A 27,125-nucleotide genomic window follows, 5' to 3' on the forward strand; every position below is an offset into this window, starting at 1 on the left:
ATAAGCCTTTTATTAACATGTATTAACAGTAGCTGCTGTTCGACATACTTAATTTTGATCACTTAATATTGAGCAGCATTAATTTAAAATAATAGTATTAATAAGAAGATTTAAGCTGGTTGGTTCAGTGTTCTCCAACGGTAAAGCTATCTCATGTGGCTCCTTGGGAAAATGACTTTCCCATCCCTTGTCTAGAGGGTGCTTTACACGCTGCGACATCGCTAGCGATAGCACCCGCAACCATCGTTCGTGCGACATGTGGTGATCGCTGCCGTAGCGAACAATATCGCTATGGCAGCGTCACACGCACATACCTGTTCAGCGACGTCGCTGTTGCTGCCGAACAATCCCTCCTTCAAGGGGGAGGTGCGTTCGGCATCACAGCGGCGTCACAAAACGGCCACCCAATAGAAGAGGAGGGGAGGAGATGAGCGGCCGGAACATGCCACCCACCTCCTTCCTTCCTCCTTTCCGATGGACGCAGGTAGGATGATGTTCGTCGTTCCTGCGGTGTCGCACACAGCGATGTGTGTTGCCGCAGGAACGACGAACAACCTGCGGAATGAAACAGCAACGACATTATGATTTGGAGCGATGTGTCAACGATCAGCAATTTTTGCCGTTTTTGCGATTGTTGATCGTCGCTCCTAGCTGTCAAATGCTGTGATGTCACCAATGACGCCGGATGTGCGTCACAAACACAGTGACCCCGACGATATATCGTTAGCGATGTCGCAGCGTGTAAAGCACCCTTTAGGCATGCTTACATGGCATGGATTGTCCACTGGAAAATCCACTGAGAATTTCAATTTAACTGGGTCTAATCCATGGCTTTGCTGTGTGACATTGATGAGAAAAAAAATTAAAACTTCACAGCGTATCCTTTTCTTTATCGCTTCATTGGGGGACACAGAGACCATGGGTTGTATGCTGCTGCCACTAGGAGGCGACACTAAGCAAAACAAGGAAAACTCCTCCTATGCAGTATTCACCCACCAACTGGCAATCATTCCTCTGTTTAAGCTTAGTGTCCATAGGAGGTGGACACACTTGGGGCTGCTCCCAGCCCCTCAGGTTTGTATTTTTAATATTTTCCCTTTTTTCGTTTCAGACACAGCTCGTCGGGCGACAGGGTGTAATAGCTCACCCTGCTCTCCCCCCTAGAGACCGGTCGCACAGAAGTGGGGTCCGTCCGCCACTTCCGTTGTCCTCCGTGTCTGTCTGGCAGGACCCTACCCCCCTAACACTCTCAAGACTGTTTGGGGGGCATCCGCACAGAGGGACAGGCGGATGGTCCTTGCCCCCCTCCCCCTGCACGCTCGCCCTCCACAGCTGGCCTGATCAGGAAGGGGAGACAAAAAATTACCAGAAGATACCCGTCTCCCTACGTATTTCCCAGGAGGCCAGGATCAAGCCAGGATCAAGGAGGACTTTCAGCCATCGGGACAGGTACCCATCCCTTGTCCCGGGTCATGGGGGGCTCCGTTTAATTAAAATCAAAAAAAAAAAAGGGGGGGAAAAGAAGGGATTAGGATCCATAGCATAGCTTACCCCTGGTCAGCCCCCCTTCTGACAGGCTCTGCCCCCGCTCTCGCCCTCGGCGCCGTTCTCCGGTTCCCCCTGCGGCCTCATTCCAAAATTTAGCCCCCGGCTTCTCTCCAGGCCTAGCTCCCGTCTGGCCACGCCCCCTCCCGGCCGGCCTATCGCGCGGGTACTTTCTTCCCAGCAGGCCCGCCCGCTCTAGCAACCATTCCCAGCAGGCCTCTGCGCGCTCTTTTCTGTCCACTCACGGCCCTTCTTTCACTAGCCAATCCCTGCTCCCTGCAGCGCGCCGTTTTTTCGCGCTTCTTTCCTGCTCCTCCCCCAGCCCGGACACCACAGCAGCGCCATTACAGCCTGCGATCCCTCTGGGCAGCGGCAGCGTCCCGGTGCAGCTTTCCACTTAGTAACCTGCAGCTCTCCGGAGCCCCCACCTCTGCTCCCTCAGCCTGCAGCTTCAGACAGGACACAGCGCCAGCACAGGACGCCAGAATCTGGGTAAGCTCTGCCACTGGGAGGCAGCTCCTTCCCCAGTCCCCATCCACCTGGCACCCTCTGCTCTGCTCTCTTCTCTCTCTCTCCCTCTCTCTGCGGTCCCATGTCCAGCACAAGAGCGACCCGCTCTCAGCCACAGGCCATAGTACTTCACTTCGCCTGCACCTCTTGTCTAAAAAAGTTTCCCTCAGGGCAGTCCTCCCCCATCTGCCTAGCCTGTAGCACCCCTAGCATGACTACTACGGAGCCCCCCACCGCCCGTAACGAGGACTCGGCCCCCATGCCTGGGTGGGCCTCAGCTCTCTCTCAGTCCGTGGACAACCTAACTAAGGTATCTCAAACCTTAGCCTCGGCCATAGAGCGTCTGCCCGCCTCCACCTCTGGAGTCTCCCCGGTGACCCAGAGCGAGTCTGAGCCCGCAGCGCCACCAGCCCGGCAGGGCAGAACACACAGGAGGTCTAGGAAGCGGTCCTTCTCGGGGTCATCCTCCAGCTCCCCTAGCCCATCTATGGCCTCCAGAGCAATACGCTCTCTATCTCCTACCTCATCTGCGGCAGTCCCAGATTCGGACCAGGACCCTGATTCTGACTCCGATCTGGACTCTGAACATATCTCCAAGCTGACCAGTATGATGGACAGTCTGGTCATTGCTGTCAATCAGACCCTAGAGGTGAAGGATGTAGATCCGGCTCCTACCAGTCAATCGGTTCCTTTCAAAAGGGCCTTCCCCAACGGAGGATCCCCCGTGCCCCTCCCAAACGACGGGCTTTTCCCTTTCGCCCCTTTCGTCAATTTTCTACCAACACCAACACACGTCGGGAGCGGTCCCCAGCACGTCAGGAGAGACGGAAGCCCTCCTTTAAGGCAACACCCCACTGGCGTTCCTGGCGTTCCCGTGGCCAGCAGTCCAAGCCCTCCAGCTCCAGATCCAACAGATTCTCCTCCGCATGACTGGGCTCCCGTCCCTGGATCCTCATCCAGGGTCGGCGGTCGTCTCCGCATGTTCAGAAGCGCGTGGCTTTCCGTGATAGACGACGCCTGGGTCCGAGACGTCGTCGCTCACGGCTACAAGATAGAGTTTTCTTCTCTCCCATGCTCGTGCTTCGTCAAGTCCAAACCCCCCAAGGATCCCTCTCTCACCAAGGGATTCTTCGCAGCCATCCAGTCCATGCGAGACTCTGGGGTCATCACCCCCGTCCCCCCTCAAGACCGATTCCGGGGTTTTTATTCAAACCTCTTCATTGTCCCGAAGAAGAATGGCACAGTCTATCCCATTCTGGATCTCAAGCGCCTCAACAGGCGGGTCCGTCTCCGGCGATTCCGCATGGAGTCTCTGCGCTCAGTGATAGCATCCATGGAACCCAGGGAGTTCCTTTTGTTCAGTGGACAACCAGGACGCCTATCTCCACATCCCGATCTTTCCAGCTCATCAGAGATTCTTACGCTTCGTGGTTCAGGAGCAACACTTTCAATTTACAGCTCTCCCATTCGGGCTCTCGACTGCTCCCAGAGTCTTCACCAAGGTGATGGCAACGGTCATGGCTATTCTTCGGACCCGGGGAATTCAAGCCATCCCGTACCTGGACGACATTTTGATCAAGGCTCCCTCAGCGTCGGAGTTCCGCGACAGTCTCAACATCGCTCTCGGCTGGTTGATCAACAGACCAAAGTCATCTCTGATCCCGGCTCAACGCATCTCATTCCTCGGCATGATCTTCGACACCACGCAGGCGAGGGTTCTTCTGCCCAAGGACAAGCTCTCAGCTATCCTCAGGGGAATTTGGAAGCTCCAACGCGCACCTCGTTGCTCTCTTCGGTACTGCATGAGCATTCTCGGGAAAATGGTGGCGTCAATGGAAGCGGTGCCCTACAGTCAATTCCATACTCGCCCTCTTCAGTGTCTCCTTCTAGCAACATGGGACAAGTCTCTTCACTCCCTGGATCGGCCAATTGCGCTCCCTCCTTGAGTCAGAGAGTCATTGGAATGGTGGAAACGCTCTCCCCTCACCCTCCAAGGGAGATCATTTCTTCCCCTTCGATGGAAGATCATCACGACAGACGCCAGCCTGCTAGGCTGGAGAGCCACATTCCAGGACCTCACAGTTCAGGGTCGCTGGACCGAGCCGGAAACCAAGCTTCCCATCAACATCTTGGAACTCAGGTCATTTCGCCTAGCTCTCTTTCATTGGAAGTCCCTGCTTCTCGGACACCCAGTTCGGGTACAGTCCGACAATGCGACCACTGTGGCCTACATAAACCATCAGGGCGGAACACGCAGCCGAGCGGCGATGAGGGAGGTATCTCAAATCCTCGACTGGTCCGAACTGAACATCCCAGCGATCTCGGCGGTGCACATCCCGGGAGTGGACAATTGGGCCGCCGACTTCCTCAGCCGAGAAGGACTCGACGCGGGAGAGTGGTCCCTCAATCCCAGAATCTTCCAGCAGATCTGTTCCAGGTGGGGGACCCCCGACGTGGATCTCCTGACCTCCAGGTGGAATCACAAGGTGCCCCAGTTCGTCTCCAGAGCAAGAGACCCACTGGCGCTCGCAACAGACGCCCTAGCGATCCCCTGGTCGCAGTTCTCTCTGCCGCACCTCTTTCCTCCGCTTCAGCTTATCCCCAAACTAGTCAAGAAGATCAAAGCGGAAGGAGTACCGGTGATTCTCGTGGCCCCAGATTGGCCCCGTCGCCCGTGGTACGCAGAGCTCATGCTCCTTCTCGCCGACGTTCCGTGGAGACTTCCAGACGTCCCGGACCTTCTCACTCAGGGACCTTTTCTTCACCAGAATTCACAGTCGCTCAATTTAACGGCATGGCTGTTGAAGCCGCAGTACTAACCTCCTCGGGATTCTCAGAAAGGGTCGTCCAGACAATGATTAAAGCACGGAAGCCTTCCTCTTCCCGCATCTACCACCGTACGTGGAAGGCCTATTTCCGCTGGTGCGAAGCTAACCAGGTCACAGCCATGACCTTCTCCTTGCCAGTTCTGTTGTCCTTCCTGCAGTCTGGTCTGGATGCAGGGTTAGCACTCAGCTCTCTCAAGGGGCAGGTGTCTGCTCTTTCCATTCTCTTTCAAAAGAGGATTGCCTCTCGCTCACAGGTTCGCACATTCATTCAAGGGGCTGCTCATTCGGCGGCCCCCGTTCAGCCTCCTGTGGAGCCCTGGGACCTCAACCTGGTTCTGTCTGTTCTTCAGCATTCCCCCTTCGAACCTATTCAGGAGGTGTCTCTAACGTTCCTCTCTTGGAAGGTCGCCTTCTTAGTTGCCATCACGTCAATCAGGCGGGTATCTGAACTAGCGACGCTTTCCTGTCGCTCTCCCTATCTTGTCTTCCACCAGGATAAGGTAGTCCTCCGTCCGGTACCGTCCTTTCTGCCCAAGGTGGTCTCCTCTTTCCATCTTAACGAGGACATTGTTCTTCCCTCCTTTTGCCCGAACCCTTCGCACCCTCGTGAGATTCTCCTCCACAAGCTGGACTTGGTCAGAGCCCTCCGCCTGTACATTTCCAGGACGTCTCAATTCAGACTGTCAGATTCCCTCTTTGTGCTTCCATCCGGCCCGCGCAGAGGCCTACCTGCCTCCAAGTCCTCCATTGCGCGATGGATTCACTCTGCCGTGCTGGAAGCCTACCGGGTAAGAGGGAGAACGCGCCCACTCAGGATTACGGCCCATTCCACCAGGGCGGTGGGAGCCTCGTGGTCGGTCCGTCACCACGCTCCAGCGTCGCAGCTTTGCAAAGCGGCCACCTGGTCTTCGCTCCACACATTCACAAAGTTCTACAGGGTCCACACTTTCGCATCCTCCGATGCAAGCCTCGGTAGATGAGTTCTGCAGGCTGCAGTGGACCGAGGTCAGCCCTGAGAGTAACATTAGACCCACCCATGGGACTGCTTTAGGGCGTCCCATGGTCTCTGTGTCCCCCAATGAAGCGATAAAGAAAAGTAGATTTTGGGTACTCACCGTAAAATCTCTTTCTTGGAGCCTTCATTGGGGGACACAGCCCTTGTGTTGGACATATGTTACTGTTGAATGTTGAGTTTAATGTTCACTTCTGTAAGATTGTTCGTTCTTTACTTGTTGTCTCCTATTGCTTTCTCACTAACTGAGGAATGATTGCCAGTTGGTGGGTGTATACTGCATAGGAGGAGTTTTCCTTGTTTTGCTTAGTGTCGCCTCCTAGTGGCAGCAGCATACAACCCATGGTCTCTGTGTCCCCCAATGAAGGCTCCAAGAAAGAGATTTTACGGTGAGTACCCAAAATCTACTATTTTATAGAGTATGTGATTGTGGAATGTAATGCCCCATTCCAGGAAAATGTTAGCAGCTGCAGAATCCAGAACATGTATACGTGGCTTTACCTGCTGTTCCAGAATGTAACATTTACATCTAATATTTAAAAAAAAAAAAAAAAGTATTGTGATATTTGGTGTGATTTTTTTTTTTTTTTCTTTTTTTTTAAATATATTTTTTGATCCTGCAGAGTCAATATTCTCTTGTGTTTGAAAGTTCCCTGGTGACTGCCTGTCTCCATATCAATATTGCCCTCATACAGCAGCCTACATCTTTGATTTTTGGACCCTTGCAAGTATGGCCTGTTGACAGTAGTGTGGGCTGTAATTATTAGCACTTGTCTCTCGGCTGATTGACATATCTTATTTAATAACCCCAGCTAAGTGAAAACTAAGGTGGTCTAACAGGTTTTTACTAGCTGAAGTCCTTTAATAATTACATCCTGGGAGAACAATAAAAACTGAACTGGGGTCAAAAAATGCTTGAGAAGCTGGAAGCTCTCCTAATTTTTTAGTTGTTTTTTTTCTTTGCTTTAAGAGTATCCATAAAAAATTCAATAAAACATGTATATTAGTAAATAGTACGGACTAGGAACTAAAATAGTTAAGAATTATGCATTTCTTATTGACAAAATTGTAAACTTTATGACATCAATGAGACCAGATATGCCTGATACAATAGTGGCGATAAACAGGTGTTATTGTATCCTGTTCTGTAGGAATGTTAAAGGGGTTCTGTGAGAATTGTTATAAAATAAATAAAATACATTTAAATAATGTTTTTCTAAATACCTTTATTTAGCAAAAAGTTATGTTTTACCTAGTGCACTCTGTCAGGAATTTAAAGATGGCAACTTCCATATACTAATTTACACACCATCCTAGATTTCAGAGGTCACACAGTAGGACAGGCTGCGTGAAGAACATCTCAAGACATACGTCAGATCAGAGCAGCATTCTGTCAGGTGACGTCAACTTGCATTCCTGACAACATAACAAGACAGTGAGTGGAATCAACTAAAGGAGAAGATAAACTGATAAGCCGATTCAGAATGAACATCCTTTTCAGTCAGCCTGACAGTTTTAGTGCTGTGCAGGGAGTACATCTATCTCGCAGAAGAGCAGCGTTCTGTCAGGTGTCATTGTGAACTTTCATTCCTCTGTTCAGTCAACCTGACAGGACACTGAGCTGAGTGAACTAAAGGATAAGATTATTGAATGTTCTCAGTGAGAGGAACAAAATTATAATCTTGTGATACCTTTTGGCTACTGGCTAACACGGTACCAAAACCTTTTCACTTGTAACTAAAGGATAAGATAAACGCCTTTCTTTAATGGACATCCATCTCAGTCAGCCTGACGGTTTTGGTGCTGTGCAGGGAGTACATCTGTCTCGCAGATGCTCTTCACACAGCTCGTCCTAGGATGGGCTGAATATTATTAGAAGGCAGTCACTATCTTTAAAATCTTGTCACAGTCCGCTAGATAAAGCATAGCCTTTTGCTAAATAAAGGTATTTAGAAAAATGTTTAATAATTAAAAGTATTTATTTAATTATATCACATTTGTCGACGAACCCCTTTAAACCAGTTGTAGAGAGAAACGCCTAATTCACTGTTGTTATTTTTACAAGCTGAAATAAGTGTTTGGAGGAGAACTAATTTAGTTATCAGGACCATAGTTGCTTGTGCTTTCCACAGCCCCTTCATACTATTCCTGTAATAGAAGAGGATGAGAGAAGGACAGATAAGGAGAGAGCTCATGCTTCAAGTATATTGTATAATTGTATTATTCCATTTGTAAATACATGTCTGCGAATTTCAATTGCTAGACGGTTAGTCATCCCACATCATCAAAGTTATCTATGTTATCCTTTAAATATGCAAGTTTAATTATTCGAACATATGTCCTGCACGTAGCAGTGTGGATTGTTTCACTCACAGGGGAATGACATCACATAGAGGAAGGAATCTAGGGGTGTAGTTACTATGAAAGTGAAATGAATGATGGGATATAAGGATGCGGTGTTTATATCTATTCATTGTATGTAAATACATTTCAGTTTGCTGCCAATATGAGTAAAAGGAAATCTTTATTTTACAGAGATGAAATCTGCTATGCACCACAAAATGATACTTTTAATTGCAGATGTTCTAGTACATGCATGCACTCATGTGTAGTGGCATGTTACTCTGCAGATGATGGCCGGGTCACTTCATGGCTTTTATCATTATTGCCATCTGCTGATTAAAGACCGGTTTAGAGAAGTGCCTGTAACCACAGACTACTCACTCACTTTATTATGCTGTTGTTCCTACAGTCATAAGAGTGGATAGTGTTTTTTTATAATTATAATAGTATGCAGACAGATAAATTTCATAGGCTTACTTTCAAGTTTAATGTTTGAATAAAAGACATTAAATGGTTTTACAGTTCACATAACCTTTTAAAAACAAGATTGTTATCTATTTGAAATTCATAGTATTATATTTCCCTCTGCCCCCCAAACCTCTTTCCAGAGGCCCCTTCCCACACCACTATCTATCTTTTGGAAGCAAGAAGTCCTTTCCAGGGTGTTTCTCTTTCTCATAATCAAAGTATCTGTAAATCACTAGTCATGCCTTATCCGTTCTTTGCTTTTTTCATTTAGGAATACCAAACTATTAATATTCCGCTTGACCTATAAACATCAATGTAAAAAATGACAGATGGAAAGAAGTATTTTTTTCAGCATGAAGTCTATCACCGCAAAAAACACTGTAAACCAAGCACATGGTCATAAAAGGGATTTAGCCCTTTACACAAATCATACTTATACTGTAAATATCTGTCCTTTTGCTATGCAAAAAATGCTTTTTTATACCAATGTGTTAATTAGGGTATAGCCTTGTCCTGGCAGAAGAGTTTCATTCTCCCCTGAATTTGAATGAGGCTATGTTCACATGATGTATCTTTTACTGCGTTTTGATGCATTTTTGACATAAAAAGGATGCACCTAAATGCATGTATTTCCTTCTCACAGCAAAGTCTATGAGATTTCTATTTTGCTGTCCGTACAGTGCTTCTTTTTTTGGCTGCATCTTGACTGCGTTTTTGAAGACGCAGCCAAGATGCAGCATGTCAATTCTTTTTGCATCTTGTCGCTGCGTTTCAAGGTCGGTGGGGGATTGATCCCTGGTATCTGGCTAGATGCCGGTTGCCATAAAGTCAATGGAGACCAGAATCTGATGCAAAGGGGTAGGAGCAAGTGCTTCATACTTACCGAATCACTTTTGCGGCTGTCACACTACTCCTGCGTACGCTAATTCACTTCCCGAGCCGCTCATTACCTTCATTGAATATGCACTGCTTCCCCTGCCCACCGATGGCTGTGATTGGTTGCAGTCAAACGCGCCCCCATGCTGAATGACAGCTGTCTGACTGAAACCAATCACAGCCGCCGGTGGGCAGATCTATATTATACAGTACAATAAATAAATAATTTAAAAGAAACAGAGTGCGGTCCCCCACAATTTTGATACCAAGCCAAGATAAAGCCTCACAGCTGAGGGCATAGTATTCTCAGGCTGGGGAGACCCACGTTATTGGGAGCCCCCTAGCCTAAAAATATCAGCCAAAAGCCACACGATATTATCGCATCTATTACATGCGACAGTCCCGGGACTTTACTCGGCTCATCACGATTACCCTGATGCGTTGGCAATCGGGGTAATCAAGAGTTAATGGCAGCCCATAGCTGCCACTAAGTCCTAGATTAGTAATGGCAGGTGTCTACCCAAGACACCCCCATCACTAATCTGTAAGTGAAATGAAATAAACACAAACACCAAAATAATGCATTATTTGGAATAAAAGACAAAGCACCCTCTTTCACCACTTTATTAACCCCAACGCAACCCTCCAGGTCTGACATAATCCACACAAGGTCCCACGATGCTTCCAGCACTGCAACATATCTGAAGCTCACAGCGAGCGCAACAGAACAGGACTGCACACTGTGTAGTTCAGAGCGCATCTGAAGTGAGCCGCGCTCTCAGTGGTGACGTCACTCAGGTTAGCCATGGCCACGGCCTCCACCTGTGACAGCAAATCACCTGAGTGACGTCCCGCTGATCGTGCGGCTCATTTCAGTCACTCGGGTGATTTGCTGTGAACAGGTGGAGGACTCCAGCTGTGGCCGTGGGTAACCTGAGTGATGGCACCGCTTACCATGCGGCACAGTTCAGCTGCTGCGTGGAGCTCACAGCGAGCAGTCTTGTTCCATGGCGTTCGCTGTGAGTTTCAACTATGTAGCAGTGCTGGAAGCGTCGTGGTACCTCGTGTGGATTACATGGAGTTAATTAAGTGGTTAAAGAGGGTGCTTTTTTTGTCTTTGATTTCAAATTAAGGATTTTTTTGGTATTTTTGTTTATTTACTTTTACTTACAGATTAGTCATGGGGGTGTCTCATAGACAGGGCTTAGTATCAGCTGTGGGCTGTTATTAACTCCTTATTAAAAAGATTTCTACCATACCAGGGCAATGGGAAGAGGCGGGCCTAGCGCCAGAATTGGCACATCTTATGGATGCACCACTTCTGGGGCGGCTGTGGGCTGCTATTGTTAGGCTGGAAAGGGCCAAATAACGATGGCCCTTTCCACCCTAATAATATCAGCCCCCAGTTATCTGCTCTACCTTGGCTGGTTTTAAAAAAAAAAAATGGGGGGACCCCACGTCTATTTTTTTTAATTTAAATAAATCAAAATTAAAAAAACGTGTGGGATCCCCTTTATTTTTCATAGCCAGCCAAGGTACAGCAGACTGCTGAGGGTTGCAGCCTGCAGCTGCTGCTGTTCCTGTGCTAGATATGAAAAATGGGGGTGATCCCACGTCCTTTTAAAAAAATAAAAAACAGCTTGCCAAGCTAGCTCTCCCTCTATCAAGCTATTCTGTTATTTCTTTCTATTTATTCTATATGTTCTTTCTATCTATTATCTATCTATTGTCTATTTCTATTATCTATTATCTATCTACCTATTATCCACCTATTCTCTATCTATTCTAACTATCAATTAATTATTCTAGCCTATGATATTTTATTTCTCCTTTAAAAAAACGCATTCACAAAAACGCAGCAAAACATCATGCATTTTTTTGGGCCACAAGCTGCATTTTCTGAGACCACAGGAAAAAGATGCAGTCAAGATGCACTCAGGAAAAAGATGCAGCATATGAACATAGCCTAACTCTGTCTCTCTCAGTGGTGATAATTGTGACGACATGGACTCTCATGGGTTAAAGTTTCTTAACATTCAGCCAGACGTATTGTTCTTTTGTGTATTACCTCATGTTTGCTTAGCTATTGTTTCTCCAGACCCTTCCAGTAATCTGGGCTTGCCCAGAGCCATCACTATCTCAGGGGAAAGCTTTTTTCTGCCCTCCCTCATTGTTGAAGTTCCTAGTGCAGAGTGGGCATGCACACAGCTTTCTCCTCTCTGCTGTCACTGCATACTACACAATATAGTGGAGCTGCTGCAGCAGAGGAGAGAACTGTGTGCCCAACAGTGCAGTATAGGAACTTTGACACTGAGTGAGCTCAGGCACCAGATTGTTTTCTGAGATAGCGCTGGCACTGGACAAGTCAGCGCTGTCCATCGTTAGTGCATGAGATGAGGGTATCCAAATTCAGGGGGTGTGATGGTCTACTGAAAGTGGTCGGCCACACCAGGGATGCACTGAGCACCCAAATTAGCATATGGGAATAAAAAGCATTTTTTTGCACTATGAAGGGATATACAGTAGGGTAAATAAGTATTTGATACACTGCTGATTTAGCAGTTTTTCCCACCTACAAAGAATGGAGAGGTCTGTAGGTACATTTCAAATGTGACAGACAGAATACGCAAATAAATCCAGAAATTTACATTGTACGGTATGATTTTTAAATAACTAATTTGCATTTTATTGCATAAACCAGCAAGAATTCTGGCTCTTACAGACCTGTTATTTTTTATGAAGCCCTCCTACTCTGCACTCATTACCTGTATTAATTGCACCTGTTTCTACTCCTTACCTGTATAAAAGACACCAGTGCACACATTCAATCAATCACACTCCAACCTCTTCACCATGGCCAAGACAAAAGAGCTGTCTAAGGACACCAGGGACAAAATAGTAGACCTGCACCAGCTGGGATGGGCATCTCCACAGCATGATGCTGCTACCACCATGTTTCAAAGTGGGGATGGTTTTCAGGCTGATGTGTAGTGTTAGTTTTATGTCACACATAATGTTTTCAATTTTGCCCAAAAAGTTCTAATTTGGTCACATCTGACCAGAGCACCTTTTTACACATGCTAGCTGTGTCAGCTATATCGCATTTTGAAGAAATAAATATTATTAGTGAGAAGAGATCTGGAAAAGATTGTAATGATGCACAGCTCAGCCCTGCTGTACTTTAGCCCAGTCACTGAAGAGATCAGTTAGCGGAGGAGAGTGTGTTCTTTTATCCCCTTTATGTTGCTGCCGGGTTACGATTGGTCAACCTCATACGAGAAAGAAGTACACGTCCTCAGAGACAAATCTCTGGTAGCGCCCAATTAATCCTAACATAAATTCTAACCTAAACTTTACAAGTGAACATCTCTATAATGGAGAGGAGACATTATGAAATAAAAACTGTTTTAGTCCTCTCTGGTGTAAGGCCAAAAGTGGCTAAGTCCTTAAAGGGAATGTGTCACCAGGTTTTTGCCATCTAATCTGAGAGCAGCATAATATAGAGACAGAGATCCTGATTTTAGCGTTGTTTCACTTACTCGGCTGCTTAGTGTAATTTTGATAACATCACTGTTTAATCAGCAGGAGATTATCATTAGTGGACTACTTGGTGTGCTGCCAGGTAGTCCAGCATATTCATGAGCTCAGTTTAACTGCTAGATCTACAGCAGAGAAAACATTGATTTTATCAATATTACAGCAAACAGCTCAGGTAGTGACAGATCACTGGAATCGCATTCTCTGTCTCTACATCTATCAGATGGGGTAGCAAAAACCTGGTGGCAGATTCCCCCATCCGAGAGCAGCATAATGTAGAGACAGAGATCCTGATTCCAGCAATGTGGTACTTACAGAGCTATTTGCTGTCATTTTTATAAAATCATTATTTTCTGTGCTGCAGATCTAGCAGTTATACAGAGCTCATGAATTTTCTGGACTACCTGGCAGCAGGCCAAGCAATCCTTTAATGATAATCTGCTGCTGATTAAAGTGATTTTATCAAAACTAGACTAAGCAGCCCAGTAAGTGACACACCGTTGGAATCTGGGACTCTGTCTCTACATTATGCTGCTCTCAGATTAGGTGGCAAAACCTGGTGATAGAGTTCCTTTAAAGGGGTTAAAGGATGGGGATCAAAAATTCAAATTTTTGCATATAGCATTAACTGTCTATTTTACTAATGTTTCACCTATCTGTAATTATAGATTTAACAATGGTTGAAGGTTCAATTTGATGTTTATAACACCATCTGAGTGATGGCAGCCTTTTCAACTTTGTAGTTGATGTAAATTCATTAACGTTTCATGTGTTGTGTTTTTTTAGGTGCAAGCCCGTGGAGCTTTTCTTCTATCTATGGAGGTTGTGCGCTTGCTGGGGCTGGAAGAAACAAACATGGCAACTGAACAGGACCTACATGTTCTCCGTCTGCTAACTCCCATTGCCAAGCTTTACACTGGGAAGCAGGTACATTTGTCCAGATATATCTGTATATACAGTGTATGTGTGTGTATATGATAATATATTTTAAATACTTGCAGTCTATCATGTATGTATTCATTTGTATAACCGCTAGGCTATTGCTGTCATATCGGAAGGACTGGAGTGCTTTGGCGGTCAGGGCTATATGGAAGATACAGGTCTCCCAGCTTTGCTGAGAGATGCCCAAGTAAGAACTATGTAACTCAATTACAATAGTGAACCAGATTCACCTTGTAGTTCCAATTTTATATATATTTATATTGTCGTATATCTATGGTAGGTGCTAACAATCTGGGAAGGAACAACCAACATTTTATCTCTGGATGTCCTTCGGTCTGTCATAAAGAGCCAAGGACAGGTTTTAAATGCTTATTTCTCTTCTACTCAGGTAAAATCCATCTCTTATAACCAGCATTACCATGTTACAAAGTAAAGTCTTGTAGTGCTTACTAGTTTCCTTGTAGCATTTAGGTTTCAGACTGTTAAAGCACCACTCCCGCATTTATTTTTATTTCAGCACTGGAGTTGGGCGTTAACACTAGAAGTCCCAGAAATTTTGAGCTCCCCTCTGAAGTCCCGAAAGAGGGTCAAATGACATACAATAAACTGAATAGAACTAATGCTGGGTTCACACATAGCGACGCAGCAGCGATCACGACGGGCGACCTGACCTTATCAGGATCGCTGCTGCGTCGTTACATGGTCGCTGGTGAGCTGTCAAACAGGCAGATCTCACCAGCGACCAGTGACCAGCCCCCAGCCAGCAGCGACGGGTGGAAGCGGTGCTGCGCTTGGTAACTAAGGTAAATATCGGGTAACCAAGGGCTTGGTTACCCGATATTTACATTGGTTATCAGCGCACACCGCTTTGCGCTGGCTCCCTGCACGCCGGAGTACACATCGGGTTAATAAGCAAACCCTTTCTTATTTACCCGATGTGTACTCTGGCGTGCAGGGAGCAGGGAGCCGGCAGCACAGGAAGCGTGAGAGCGGCGGACGCTGGTAACGAAGGTAAATATCAGGTAACCAAGGAAAGGGCTTCCCTTGGTTACCCGATGTTTACCTTGGTTACAGCTTACAGCAGGCTGCCAGAAGCTGGCTCCTGCTCCCTGCTCGCTTCAGTTCGTCGCTCTCTCGCTGTCACACACAGCGATGTGTGCTTCAGAGCGGGAGAGCAACGTCCAAAAAATGAAGCAGGATATTCAGCAACGACCTGCGACCTCACAGCAGGGGCCAGCTCGTTGCTGGATGTCACACACAGCGGCAGCGACGGGACGTTGCTGCTATGTCACAGAAAATGGTGACGTAACAGCGACGTCGTTGTCGCCGTCGCTGTGTGTGACACCACCATAACTAGAAACTAAATGGCTAAACTCAATAGAAAACAACAACCTCCTGTGGTGCGACAGTAATGGCCTTAATTACAGAACAAAAGACGGTGATTATAGGATGTTAGCTAAAATCCTTCAGGTCATTCGACCGTCTCTTGGTTCCAAAGGTAGAAATGTTAAATGACCCCTCTCTGGGACTTCTAGTGTTAAATGTAAGTTCCCTGCCCCCCCTGTCTTATACTCTCCAGCTGCCATCTTGTTCTTTTTACAGTGTTTCTCTGCGTTTCTCCCATCGTTCTCCTGCAACTTGTAACTTGCTGTCAACTCCAGTGTTTCATTGAGCACGCTGGCGGTGCATCTGTTTGAGAGCCTCGTTCTGACTCTCGTAGAGAAGCATTAAGCGCTTATGACATAACTTCTGACTTCCAGGCCAGTCAGAAATAACGGGAACAAAATGGCATAGCAGTACTGGTGCGGCACCGAAAAACTATGAAGCCGCCAGAGGATGGATATAATACAGGGGACATTTAAAGTGCCATTCCAAACCTAAAAAAAAACAAAAAAAAATCTTGAGTTGTACGTTAACTGATATTCCCAGACAACTTGTGTTGTTGTGTGTGTTGTGTTATGTGTATTTTTTGTTGCAGGAAATGCTAGAAGCCTCCACTAGTGTTCCTGGTCTGTCTCAGCCTGTCTCGCGTTTGCTGCAAGCTCTGGAGAACATAAAAGACTTCACACAGAAGGCGGGAGTGAGAGGAAGCAACTTTATGGAATTGGCAGCACGGGATTTTGCTTACAGTCTCGCCAGAATCTACATAGGTAATGTTCACATAGTGCACTTTTTGCATGGTATAGTTTAGTTTACAATTTTTATTATAGCAACACCTGCAGCAAAGCAAAAGGTTTTATAATGACCCTTTGTATTAATAAATCCGTTAATTGATTTATTTATTTTTTTTAACATGACTTTCAGATGCCCATTCATTTGCCATTCATAGTATGCATCATAATTCACATTTTTTAAACTGTTTTATTGCTGAAACAGATCTCTGTATAAGCTTTAACCTCTTACCGACATTGGTTGTACTCGGTACGTCCTGCCTCATGTCGGTATACTCACCGCCGACTGATTTGTACAGCTGATATGTGCGGCTATCAGGCACAAGTGGATGCGCAATCCACTCGGACCGATTAACCCCTTGCTCCACACTGTCAAAATGTGACAGCACGGGCCACATCCCAGCTGTGGTAAGCACTCACTCACCCAGCTCCATCGGAACTCACGTAACGTGATCACATGGAGCTGATGGTTGCCATGGTAGCACAGGGTCATGTGAAGACTCCTGTAGCTATCATGAGTCAGTTACTCTTACAGCCGGCAGAGCGCCGTCTCTAAGAGGAGAGCAGCTTTTCTGCAGATCAGAGCAATCTACAGAAATGAACCAGCGATCAGACTGCTGATCCTTATAGCCCCTAGGGGGACTAGTAAAATAAAAAACAAAAGTTTTAAAAAACTAAAAAGAAACTAAAAGTTCAAATAACCCTCTATTCGCACAATTGAAAAGTAAAGGATTAAAAAATATATATATATGTATATATATACATACATATATATACATACATATTTGGTATCGCTGCGTTCAGACATGCCCGATCTATCAAAATATGAAATCATTTAATCTGATTGGTGAACGGCCTAACGGCAAAAAAATTCCAAACTCCAAAATTACGTTTCTTGGTCTCTGCAAATTTTGCGCACAATGCAATAACTGGTGATCAAAACGTAGCATCTGCGCCAAAATGGTACCATTAAAAACTTCAGCTCGAGATGCAAAAAATATGCAGTCACTGAGCCATAGATCCCGAAAATGAAACTGCTATAGGTTGTGGAAAATAGCGCAAAAAGCCACTTTTTTTTTTACAAAAGGCTGAATTTTTTTTTAACCCCATAAATCACAGTAAACCTATATATGTTTGGTGTCTACGAACTCGTACCAACCTGAGGCATCACACTGACACATCAATTTTACCATATAGTGAACACGGTGAATAAAATATCCCAAAAACAATTGTGCAATCACACTTTTGTTTTTTGCATTTTTTCCGCACTTGGAATTTTTTTGCCGTTTTTTCAGTACACTATATAGTAAAACATATGGTTTCATTTAAAAGTACAACTCGTCCTGCAAAAAATAAGCCTTCATATGGCAAGATTGACAGAAAAATAAAAACATTACGGCTCTTGGAAGAATGGGAGCAAAAAAACAAAAACGGAAAATCGCCTGGGGGTGAAGGGGTTAAAGGAGCAGGGAAGGGAACCTGTCAGCCTGGCTTGTTGACTGCCAAGGATTTGCTGTGTAGCAGCTGCTACTGTGGGAGAATATTGCTGTAATATGATGCTGCAAGTAGCAGCTCCATTGTGTAGCTCTGTCATGTACATGATGCCTTTCAGTGTTGTTTGAATATTTCCATAATATGTTGCCTCTTAAAGGGAATCTGTCAGTGGGTTTTGTTCATCTGAGAGCAGCCTGATGTAGGCAAAGAAATGCTGAATCCAGTTATTTATCACTTCGATTACTAGGTGCAGCAGTTCTGACACAATCAGAATCTTTAGATGTGCCGTCTAGCACAGCTGAGTGAGCTTCTGAGCACACAACAGGCTCTCTAAAGAGATTGTACATTGACAGTGAGGTGACAATCAGAGGAAGAGGGGGTGTTGTACTGCCAGTGCTCATGACTTTATAGTCTGAGCAACAATAAGGCGTAAGCCACACGGCGAGAAAATCGGTGCAAGTGGAGTGCGATAAAGGATCGCATTCCCCTCGGACCAATTCTAGCCTGTGTGTCAGCGCACATGAGCGATTATTTTCTCGGCCCTAATCGGACCGAGAAAACAATCGCAGCATGCTGCGATTGTAAAGCGAGACTCTTTTATCTCGCACCCATTCAAGTGAATGGGGCGAGAGAAAAATCGCACTGCACTGGCGGTGTACCGCGTGTGCAGAGCGAGAATCGCAATAGCCGGCTACGGAGGTGAGAGGGAGAGAAATCCCTCCTCCGTGCCGGCCCGCCCCTCCGCAGCGCTGGTCCGCCCAACCTTAGTGCCAGCCCGCCCCCCGCAGCTGAGGTCCGCTCGCAGGGTCGGACCTCAGACGCAGGCACACTCGCATGACACTCGGCTCCTGCTGTGCTGCCAGCGCAAGCCAAGTCTCATGCAAGCATCGCAGTAGTGCCCCGTGTGGCCCCAGCCTTAGAGTCTTACTGCTTAAACAAACATAGCAAATAAACATCAGATCAGACTATGATGGCATCCCATGTTGTCTTCAACTTACATAGCAAAAACCCGCTGATAGATTCCGTTTAAATGTTGGTTAAAGGGATTGTCCATTGCTTCTGCAATTGATAAACTAATTTAGACATCATCAGTAACAATCACTATGGTTACAACACCTAACATCCCCAATGATTAGCTGACCCCACCGTCTATGGCAGCAGCCAGATGTAAACCTTGTCCAAAGTCGGAACAGCGAAGAACACTCTGTACACTATTTAGTAGCTGCTCCAGCGTATTACAACTGGGCTCTGATTCAGTTGGTATTGCCAGGTGTTGGCGCCTCACCAACAGGTCATCAATATCAAAGTAGTAGATAAATCTTTCAATCAGTACTGCTATAAAATGTTTTTTTCTTTTTCGCTCCTAATTGGGAGACCCAGACAGTGGGTGTATAGCTACTGCCTCTGGAGGCCGCACAAAGAACTACACTTAAAAGTGTAAGGCCCCTCCCCTTCTGGCTATACACCCTCCCGTAGGAGTACAGATTCCTCAGTTTTAGCTTTGTGCGCAAGGAGGTCAGACACGCACGCATAGCTCCATTGTTATTAGTCAGCAGCAGCTGCTGACTATGTCGGATGGAAGAAAAGAGGGTCTATACAGACTCCCAGCATGCTCCCTTCTCACCCCACTTATGTCGGAGGTGTTTGTAAGGTTGAGGTACCCATTGCGGGTACGGCGGCAGGAGCCCACATGCTGATTCCTTCCCCATCCCTTTTTACAGGGCTCTGGGTGAAGTGGGATTTACCGGTCTCCAGGCACAGAGACCGTGCTCCATCTACAGCCCCTGGAGAAGATGCTGGATGGAGCGGAGTACATCAGGGACATGGCCCTGCTTCCTCAAGGTACTCTGTGTCCCCGTGTATCTGGCGCTCACACCGCAGCATGCTGGGTGTTGTAGTGCGCCGGGGGACATCAGCGCTGCGGCGCCTGTGCCATGGCCTCATTCAGCTTTGCTGAAGCAGGCACATTTATGGGAATAGTCCGCGCCGGCCGCTGGGACTGCGGCGCGGCTGGCACTTGTAGTGCGCCGGGGACTTCAGCGCGGCCTGCGCTTTTACGGCGGCCGCGCTGATAACTACAGTCCCCGGCTTTTGCGGCCTGCTTCCTTTCGTTCCCGCCCCCAGACCTGCCAGTCAGGAGAGGGGCGGGACGCTGCCCACGCTAGAACTCGGTCGCGCCGGCTGCTTGAACAGCGGCGCGGCTGGCACTTGCGGTGCGCCGGGGACTTCAGCGCGGCCCGCGCTTTTACGGCGGCCGCGCTGATAACTCGAGTCCCCGGCTTTTGCGGCCTGCGTTCGTTCGTTCCCGCCCACAGACCTGCCAGTCAGGAGAGGGGCGGGACGCTGGCCAGTGCATCAGCGCTGAGGGCTGGAGTCGTTTTTACATACTCCAGCCCTCACAGTCAGCACAGAGGGGACACTGTTCCCGCACTTTTGTTTGGGAACTCCCACGGACCGCCCCTCTCCACAGAAGCCTGCAGCCATTCTTGCTGACACGCTGAGCTGCAGAGGGGAGCCGGGGAGACCCAGACAAGGCATTCTGCAGCCTCTTACCCGCTGTTCAGCGGGCGGTAAGCAGCCCAGTGGGCTCACCCCCTCTTGTGCTCGTAGTATCCTTAGTATTTTGTGGCTACAAATACTTGGTATTGCATAGCGCTGGTCGCCCTTTTGGCTATAGACTCTCTCACATGCAGAGAGCCAGCAGCATGTCGCCCGTAAAACGCAAGGGTGCCAAGGCACAGACATTGTATGCTTCCTGCACCGCATGTGGGACTTTTCTACCGGCAGGCTCCACGGACCCCCATTGTGTGCAGTGCTCGGCCCCTGCGGCGCCTGCACAGTCGGGACCTCTGCTGGACGTGTCCCAGGGTGTACCACCTGTGAATGCTGTCCAGGTGACAGGGACTGAGTTTGCAGCTTTTGCTGACAGAATGTCTCTCACTATGTCACAAATTCTTGACACATTGCGAGCTAGGCCTGTACTTCAGACCACGGACACTGTGCATGTATTGCCCCCTGGTCCCCCTCAGCTCCTAGCTCCGGGACGGGCATCTACACCTCAGGGTGAAGACTCTGACTCGGACGATGGCCCCGGGCAGCCTAAGCGGGCTCGTTATGACGGGCCTTCACATTCATCTCAATGGTCTGGATCCCAGCGGGATGAATCTATGGGTGATGAGGCGGACTTAACTGATCAGGATTCTGATCCTGGGACCGCTCTCAATCTAGATACACCAGATGGTGACGCCATAGTTAATGATCTTATATTTAACATCAATAAGATGTTGAATATTTCCCCACCAGCTCCTCCTGTAGAGGAGTCAGCTTCGCAGCACGAGAGAATCCATTTCAGATACCCTAAGCGTACATTAAGCACTTTTCTGGACCACGCTGACTTCAGAGACGCAATCCAGAAACCCCACGCTTATCCTGAAAGGCGTTTTCCTAAACGACTTAAAGATACACGCTACCCTTTTCCCTCTGAAGTGGTCAAGGGTTGGACCCAGTGTCCAAAAGTGGATCCTCCAATTTCCAGGCTTGCAGCCAGATCCTTGGTTGCTGTTGAAGATGGAGCGGCACTTAAAGATGCCACTGACAGGCAGATGGAGCTCTGGCTGAAATCCATCTATGAAGCGATTGGAGCGTCATTAGCGCCTTCTTTTGCGGCCGTATGGGCACTCCAAGCTATCACGGCCGGGCTTGCGCGAGTCGACTCAGTCACACGTGCATTTGCCCCGCAGGTAGCACCATTGACCTCGCAAATGGCGGCATTCGCGTCGTACGCGATTAATGCTGTTCTTGACGCTACAAGCCGCACGGCAGTGGCGTCAGCCAACTCAGTTGTTTTGCGTAGGGCTCTGTGGTTGAGACATTGGAAAGCAGATTCTCATTCCAAGAAGTGCTTAACCAATTTGCCTTTTTCTCGTGACCGATTGTTTGGAGAGCGTTTGGATGAAATCATCAAACACTCCAAGGGTAAGGACTCTTCCTTACCGCAACACAGACAAAACAAGCCCCAACAGAGGAAGGGTCAGTCTGGTTATCGGTCCTTTCGAGGACAGGGCAGGTCCCAATTCGCCTCGTCAAAAAAGACTCAAAAGGACCAGAGACGTTCAAATTCTTGGAGGTCTCAGTCACGCCCAAAAAGACCAGCCGGAGGAACCGTTGCCAAAACGACGTCCTCCTGACTTGCGGTCTCCGATGCCCACACCCGCGGTCGGTGGGAGGCTGTCCCACTTTGGCGACATTTGGCTAGCAAATGTCAAAGACCGTTGGGTGAGAGATATTCTATCTCACGGGTACAGGATAGAGTTCGGTTCTCGTCCGCCAACTCGTTTCTTCAGAACTTCTCCACCACCAGACCGAGCCGATGCTCTGTTGCAGGCGGTGGCCGCTCTAAAGGCGGAAGGAGTGGTGACCTCCGTCCCTCTTCAGGAACAGGGTCACGGTTTTTACTCCAATCTGTTTGTGGTCCCAAAAAAGGACGGATCGTATCGTCCCGTCCTGGATCTGAAGTTGCTCAACAGACACGTAAAAGTCAGGAGGTTCCGGATGGAATCCCTACGCTCCGTCATAGCCTCAATGTCTCAGGGAGATTTTCTAGCATCAATAGACATCAAAGATGCGTATCTCCACGTGCCGATTGCACCAGAGCATCAGCGTTTCCTACGTTTCGTCATACACGACGAGCACCTACAGTTCGTAGCGTTACCCTTCGGTCTGGCAACAGCCCCCCGGGTCTTCACCAAAGTCATGGCAGCAGTAGTAGCTGTTCTGCACTCGCAGGGTCACTCGGTCATCCCGTACCTAGACGACCTGCTTATAAAGGCATCCTCTCAAGAAGCATGCCAACACAGTCTGAAGGTGGCGCTAGACACTCTCCAGACTTTCGGGTGGATTATCAACTTTCCAAAGTCTCATCTAACCCCGACCCAATCTCTGACTTATCTTGGCATGGAGTTTCATACTCTATCAGCGATAGTGAGGCTTCCACTGGACAAGCAGTGCTCGCTACGGACTGGAGTGCAATCTCTCCTTCAGAGCCAGTCGCATTCACTGAGGCGCCTCATGCATTTCCTAGGAAAGATGGTAGCAGCAATGGAGGCAGTCCCGTTCGCGCAGTTTCATCTGCGCCCTCTCCAATGGGACATTCTGCGCCAATGGGATGGGAAATCGACGTCCCTCGACAGGACTGTCTCCCTCTCTCAGACTGCCAAGGACTCTCTACGTTGGTGGCTTCTCCCCAACTCATTGTCACAGGGAAAGTCGTTCCTTCCCCCGTCCTGGGCAGTGGTCACGACAGATGCGAGCCTATCAGGGTGGGGAGCGGTGTTTCTCCACCACAGGGCTCAGGGGACGTGGACTCAGGAAGAGTCCACCTTGCAGATCAATGTTCTGGAAATCAGAGCAATCTATCTTGCCCTGCGTGCCTTCCAACAATGGCTGGAAGGCAAGCAGATTCGGATTCAGTCGGACAATTCCACGGCGGTGGCGTACATCAACCACCAAGGGGGAACACGCAGTCGCCAAGCTTTTCAAGAAGTCCAGCGGATTTTGACGTGGGTGGAAAGCAGAGCGTCCACCATATCTGCAGTTCACATCCCAGGCGTGGAAAACTGGGAAGCAGACTTTCTCAGTCGCCAGGGCATGGACGCAGGAGAATGGTCCCTTCACCCGGACGTGTTTCAACAGATCTGTTGCCGCTGGGGGTCGCCGGACGTCGATCTGATGGCGTCACGGCACAACAACAAGGTCCCAGTTTTCATGGCACGGTCTCACGATCACCGAGCGCTGGCGGCAGACGCGTTGGTTCAGGATTGGTCGCAATTCCGACTCCCCTATGTGTTCCCACCTCTAGCATTGTTACCCAGAGTTCTCCGGAAAATCAAGTCCGACTGCCAGCGAGCCATACTCGTCGCTCCAAATTGGCCAAGAAGGTCGTGGTACCCGGATCTGTGGCATCTCACGGTAGGCCAACCGTGGGCACTACCAGACCGTCCAGATCTGCTGTCTCAAGGGCCGTTTTTCCATCTGAATTCTGCGGCCCTGAACCTGACTGTGTGGCCATTGAGTCCTGGATCCTAGCGGCCTCAGGTTTATCTCAGGGAGTTGTTGCCACAATGAGACAGGCTAGAAAACCATCCTCAGCTAAGATCTATCACAGGACGTGGAAGATATTCTTAGCGTGGTGCTTGACTCAAGGGTTTTCTCCCTGGCCATTTGCATTGCCAATTTTTCTTTCCTTCCTGCAGTCTGGGTTGGAAAAAGGTTTGTCCCTTAGCTCGCTTAAGGGTCAAGTCTCCGCGTTATCCGTATTCTTTCAGAAGCGCTTGGCACAGCTTTCTAAAGTACGCACGTTTCTCCAAGGAGTTTGTCATATCGTTCCTCCTTACAGACGGCCATTGGAACCCTGGGATCTGAACAAGGTTCTCCTTGCTCTTCAAAAGCCGCCTTTCGAGCCTTTGAAAGAGGTTCCCCTTTCTCGGCTTTCACAAAAGGTAGTTTTTCTTGTAGCGGTCACGTCTCTTCGAAGAGTGTCCGAGCTGGCGGCGTTATCTTGCAAATCTCCCTTCCTGGTATTTCACCAAGACAAGGTAGTACTGCGTCCAATTCCAGAGTTTTCTCCCAAGGTGGTTTCTTCCTTTCATCTCAATCAGGATATCACTTTGCCATCTTTGTGTCCGCATCCAGTTCACCAATTTGAAAAGGGTTTACATCTGTTGGACCTGGTGAGAGCACTCAGGATTTACATTTCTCGCACGGCGCCTCTACGCCGTTCGGATGCGCTCTTTGTCCTAGTCGCTGGTCAGCATAAGGGATCGCAAGCTTCCAAATCCACCCTGGCGCGGTGGATCAAGGAACCAATTCTTCACACATACCGTTCTGCTGGGCTTCAGATTCCATCTGGACTGAAGGCCCATTCTACCAGAGCCGTTGGTGCGTCCTGGGCGTTGAGGCATCAGGCTACGGCTCAGCAAGTGTGCCAGGCGGCTACCTGGTCGAGTCTGCACACGTTTACCAAACACTATCAAGTGCATACCTACGCTTCGGCAGACGCCAGCCTAGGTAGACAGGTCCTTCAGGCGGCGGTGGCCCACCTGTAGGAAGAGGCTGTATGACAGCCCGTTCATGTGGTATCTTTTTACCCACCCAGGGACTGCTTTTGGACGTCCCACTGTCTGGGTCTCCCAATTAGGAGCGAAAAAGAAGAAGGGAATTTTGTTTACTTACCGTAAATTCCTTTTCTTCTAGCTCCAATTGGGAGACCCAGCACCCGCCCTATCTGTTTTTAGGGTTTCGTTTTTTTCGGGTGCACATGTTGTTCACGTTGTTTCTTAAGTTCTCCGATCTAGTTATCGGATTGAATTTGTTTTTGAAACTGTTATTGGCTTTCCTCCTTCTTGCTTTGGTACTAAAACTGAGGAATCTGTACTCCTACGGGAGGGTGTATAGCCAGAAGGGGAGGGGCCTTACACTTTTAAGTGTAGTTCTTTGTGCGGCCTCCAGAGGCAGTAGCTATACACCCACTGTCTGGGTCTCCCAATTGGAGCTAGAAGAAAAGGAATTTACGGTAAGTAAACAAAATTCCCTTCATTTTGTCTAGATATTGGGGCGAGCGCAATATTCTTGGCTGATGTGATGTAGTTATGTGTTTACAGTTGGACTTTTGCATATCTTACGATTATGGTACATTCCCATTGTAGGTTGTCTTTTTGTGGACCATGCAGCGTGGGCTGGAGCAACAGAATCAGATTTATACTGTGCCCAAAGGTACTCTTCTTCAAAAAGTTGTGAACAAGGCTGTTAATCTAGAGATTTGAAACCAAGAAAGGACATTTGCAACTAATTTTAAATACATTTGTCTTTGCTTTCTTCTTAGATGGAGTGAACAAGACTTGTGTCCTGTCAGCACTGCCGAAGCTTCTGGATGCTATAGTTCAGAGGCAACCTCCATGGATAGTCGGCTTGTGTATGAAAAAAGCCCTTTATTAAAGGGAAAACTATAAGCTATTAATTTTTCCTGATATGCCTTTATCCTGTTAAGGACCCATTTAGTGGTTTCTACCTAATTTTTAAGTAATATAAATACATGAATATCTTTGACAATTGATTTCAAGATAAGTAACATTTTTGATATTTACATGCACACATTAGTTGAAATGGTAATAGAACTATAACATTCAGCTTTTAAAAAGATCTGTATGGGTTTAATCTATACATGTTTGGTCAAATATTTAGTTTTTATCATAGCTCACATTTTGTATGTATGACAAGAAATCGTTTGAGGCTCCTTCACATGTCATTATTCCTACATGATTATGCAATATAGTGCAGAATGATTTATTAACTCTGCCCTAAATTTAGGATAGAACTAGATCTGTCAGACGCAAAGAAGTCATATTTATCAAGATAAATGTGCCAGAATTCTGGTGTATTTTGCACCAAGAAACTGTATTTCATGACATGCACCATATTTGTGTTTTAGACACTTTTTACAACTTGTCCAACAAGAATGCTTAGCATCACTTTAAAGGATTCTGGCCTAACAGTTAAAAGAATGCACCAGAATTGCTGTGCACTTTTTTGGCTCAAAGTAAGCCAGTTAACATGTGGTGTAAACGTAAAATTTATCAAAGTGATTCATGCTGCCAATTTTAATATTTTCTAGGCTAAGACTGTCTAGTTTGCACTTTCTATAAATTAGATAAATATGCCCAATGTATGTAAAATTTCAGACAATGAAATAAATTTGACGCAGATATGTCAGTTCCTCTTCTATCTTACACCAGCTAAGAAGTACATTGGTAATCAGTGCTGTGCGCCTTTCATAAAACTGGTGCAATTTACAACTTTTTAGTCAAAACTTCTCTTTTCCTTAATGTTTTCTACATCTGAGCAAAAATGTACACAACACCATAAATTTGTCATAAACTATGTACTCCACCATTTCTGTTATAATTCTAGCTAATGTACTTGCCAAACAGTGAAAAATACCTCTATTCTTGTTGCCTTAACATATGTCTCAGGTTTACATTCCTAACTTCTAATCAATAATTCTCTATTTCAGTGAAGAATCTTTAGTAATCAAAGAGGACCTGTCACCAAAGTGGCCAGTTTTTACTTGTATTTGCTCTACTACCATGAGTATTTCAGTTATTTTTTTTTTAGATTTCAAAATACAATATATATGTCTGAGATAACAATAGCAAAAGTTTAGATAGTAAAATATCAACATGAGCCCAAACAGTGCCCCCCCTTTCCTCTCTGCGTGAACCCTCTAACTCAGTCATGGCGAACCTTTTACATGCCGAGTGCCCAAACTGTAGCCCTAAACCCAATTTTTTTTCCGAAGTGCCAACCAATCCTATTATGTAAATAATTGATTTTAACCTTACCTTT

At 47.1% G+C, this 27,125-nt stretch overlaps 1 protein-coding gene across 1 annotated transcript in view; it reads left to right on the plus strand.

Moving 5' to 3' along the window:
• Positions 1–26,487, plus strand: part of LOC142247400 (acyl-CoA dehydrogenase family member 11-like) — a 93,902-nt gene extending 67,415 nt beyond the window's left edge. The window contains exons 10-15 of the mRNA XM_075319961.1: positions 13,906–14,046; positions 14,156–14,248; positions 14,342–14,449; positions 16,040–16,211; positions 25,430–25,496; positions 25,606–26,487. Of these exons, the coding sequence (XP_075176076.1) occupies positions 13,906–14,046; positions 14,156–14,248; positions 14,342–14,449; positions 16,040–16,211; positions 25,430–25,496; positions 25,606–25,732 (708 nt within the window). The 3' untranslated portion in view covers positions 25,733–26,487. The remainder of the gene's footprint in view (positions 1–13,905; positions 14,047–14,155; positions 14,249–14,341; positions 14,450–16,039; positions 16,212–25,429; positions 25,497–25,605) is intronic.
• The last annotated feature ends 638 nt before the right edge of the window (positions 26,488–27,125 follow it).

The sequence above is a fragment of the Anomaloglossus baeobatrachus genome, chromosome 1 (genome assembly GCF_048569485.1).
Source record: "Anomaloglossus baeobatrachus isolate aAnoBae1 chromosome 1, aAnoBae1.hap1, whole genome shotgun sequence".
NCBI lineage: Eukaryota > Metazoa > Chordata > Amphibia > Anura > Aromobatidae > Anomaloglossus > Anomaloglossus baeobatrachus.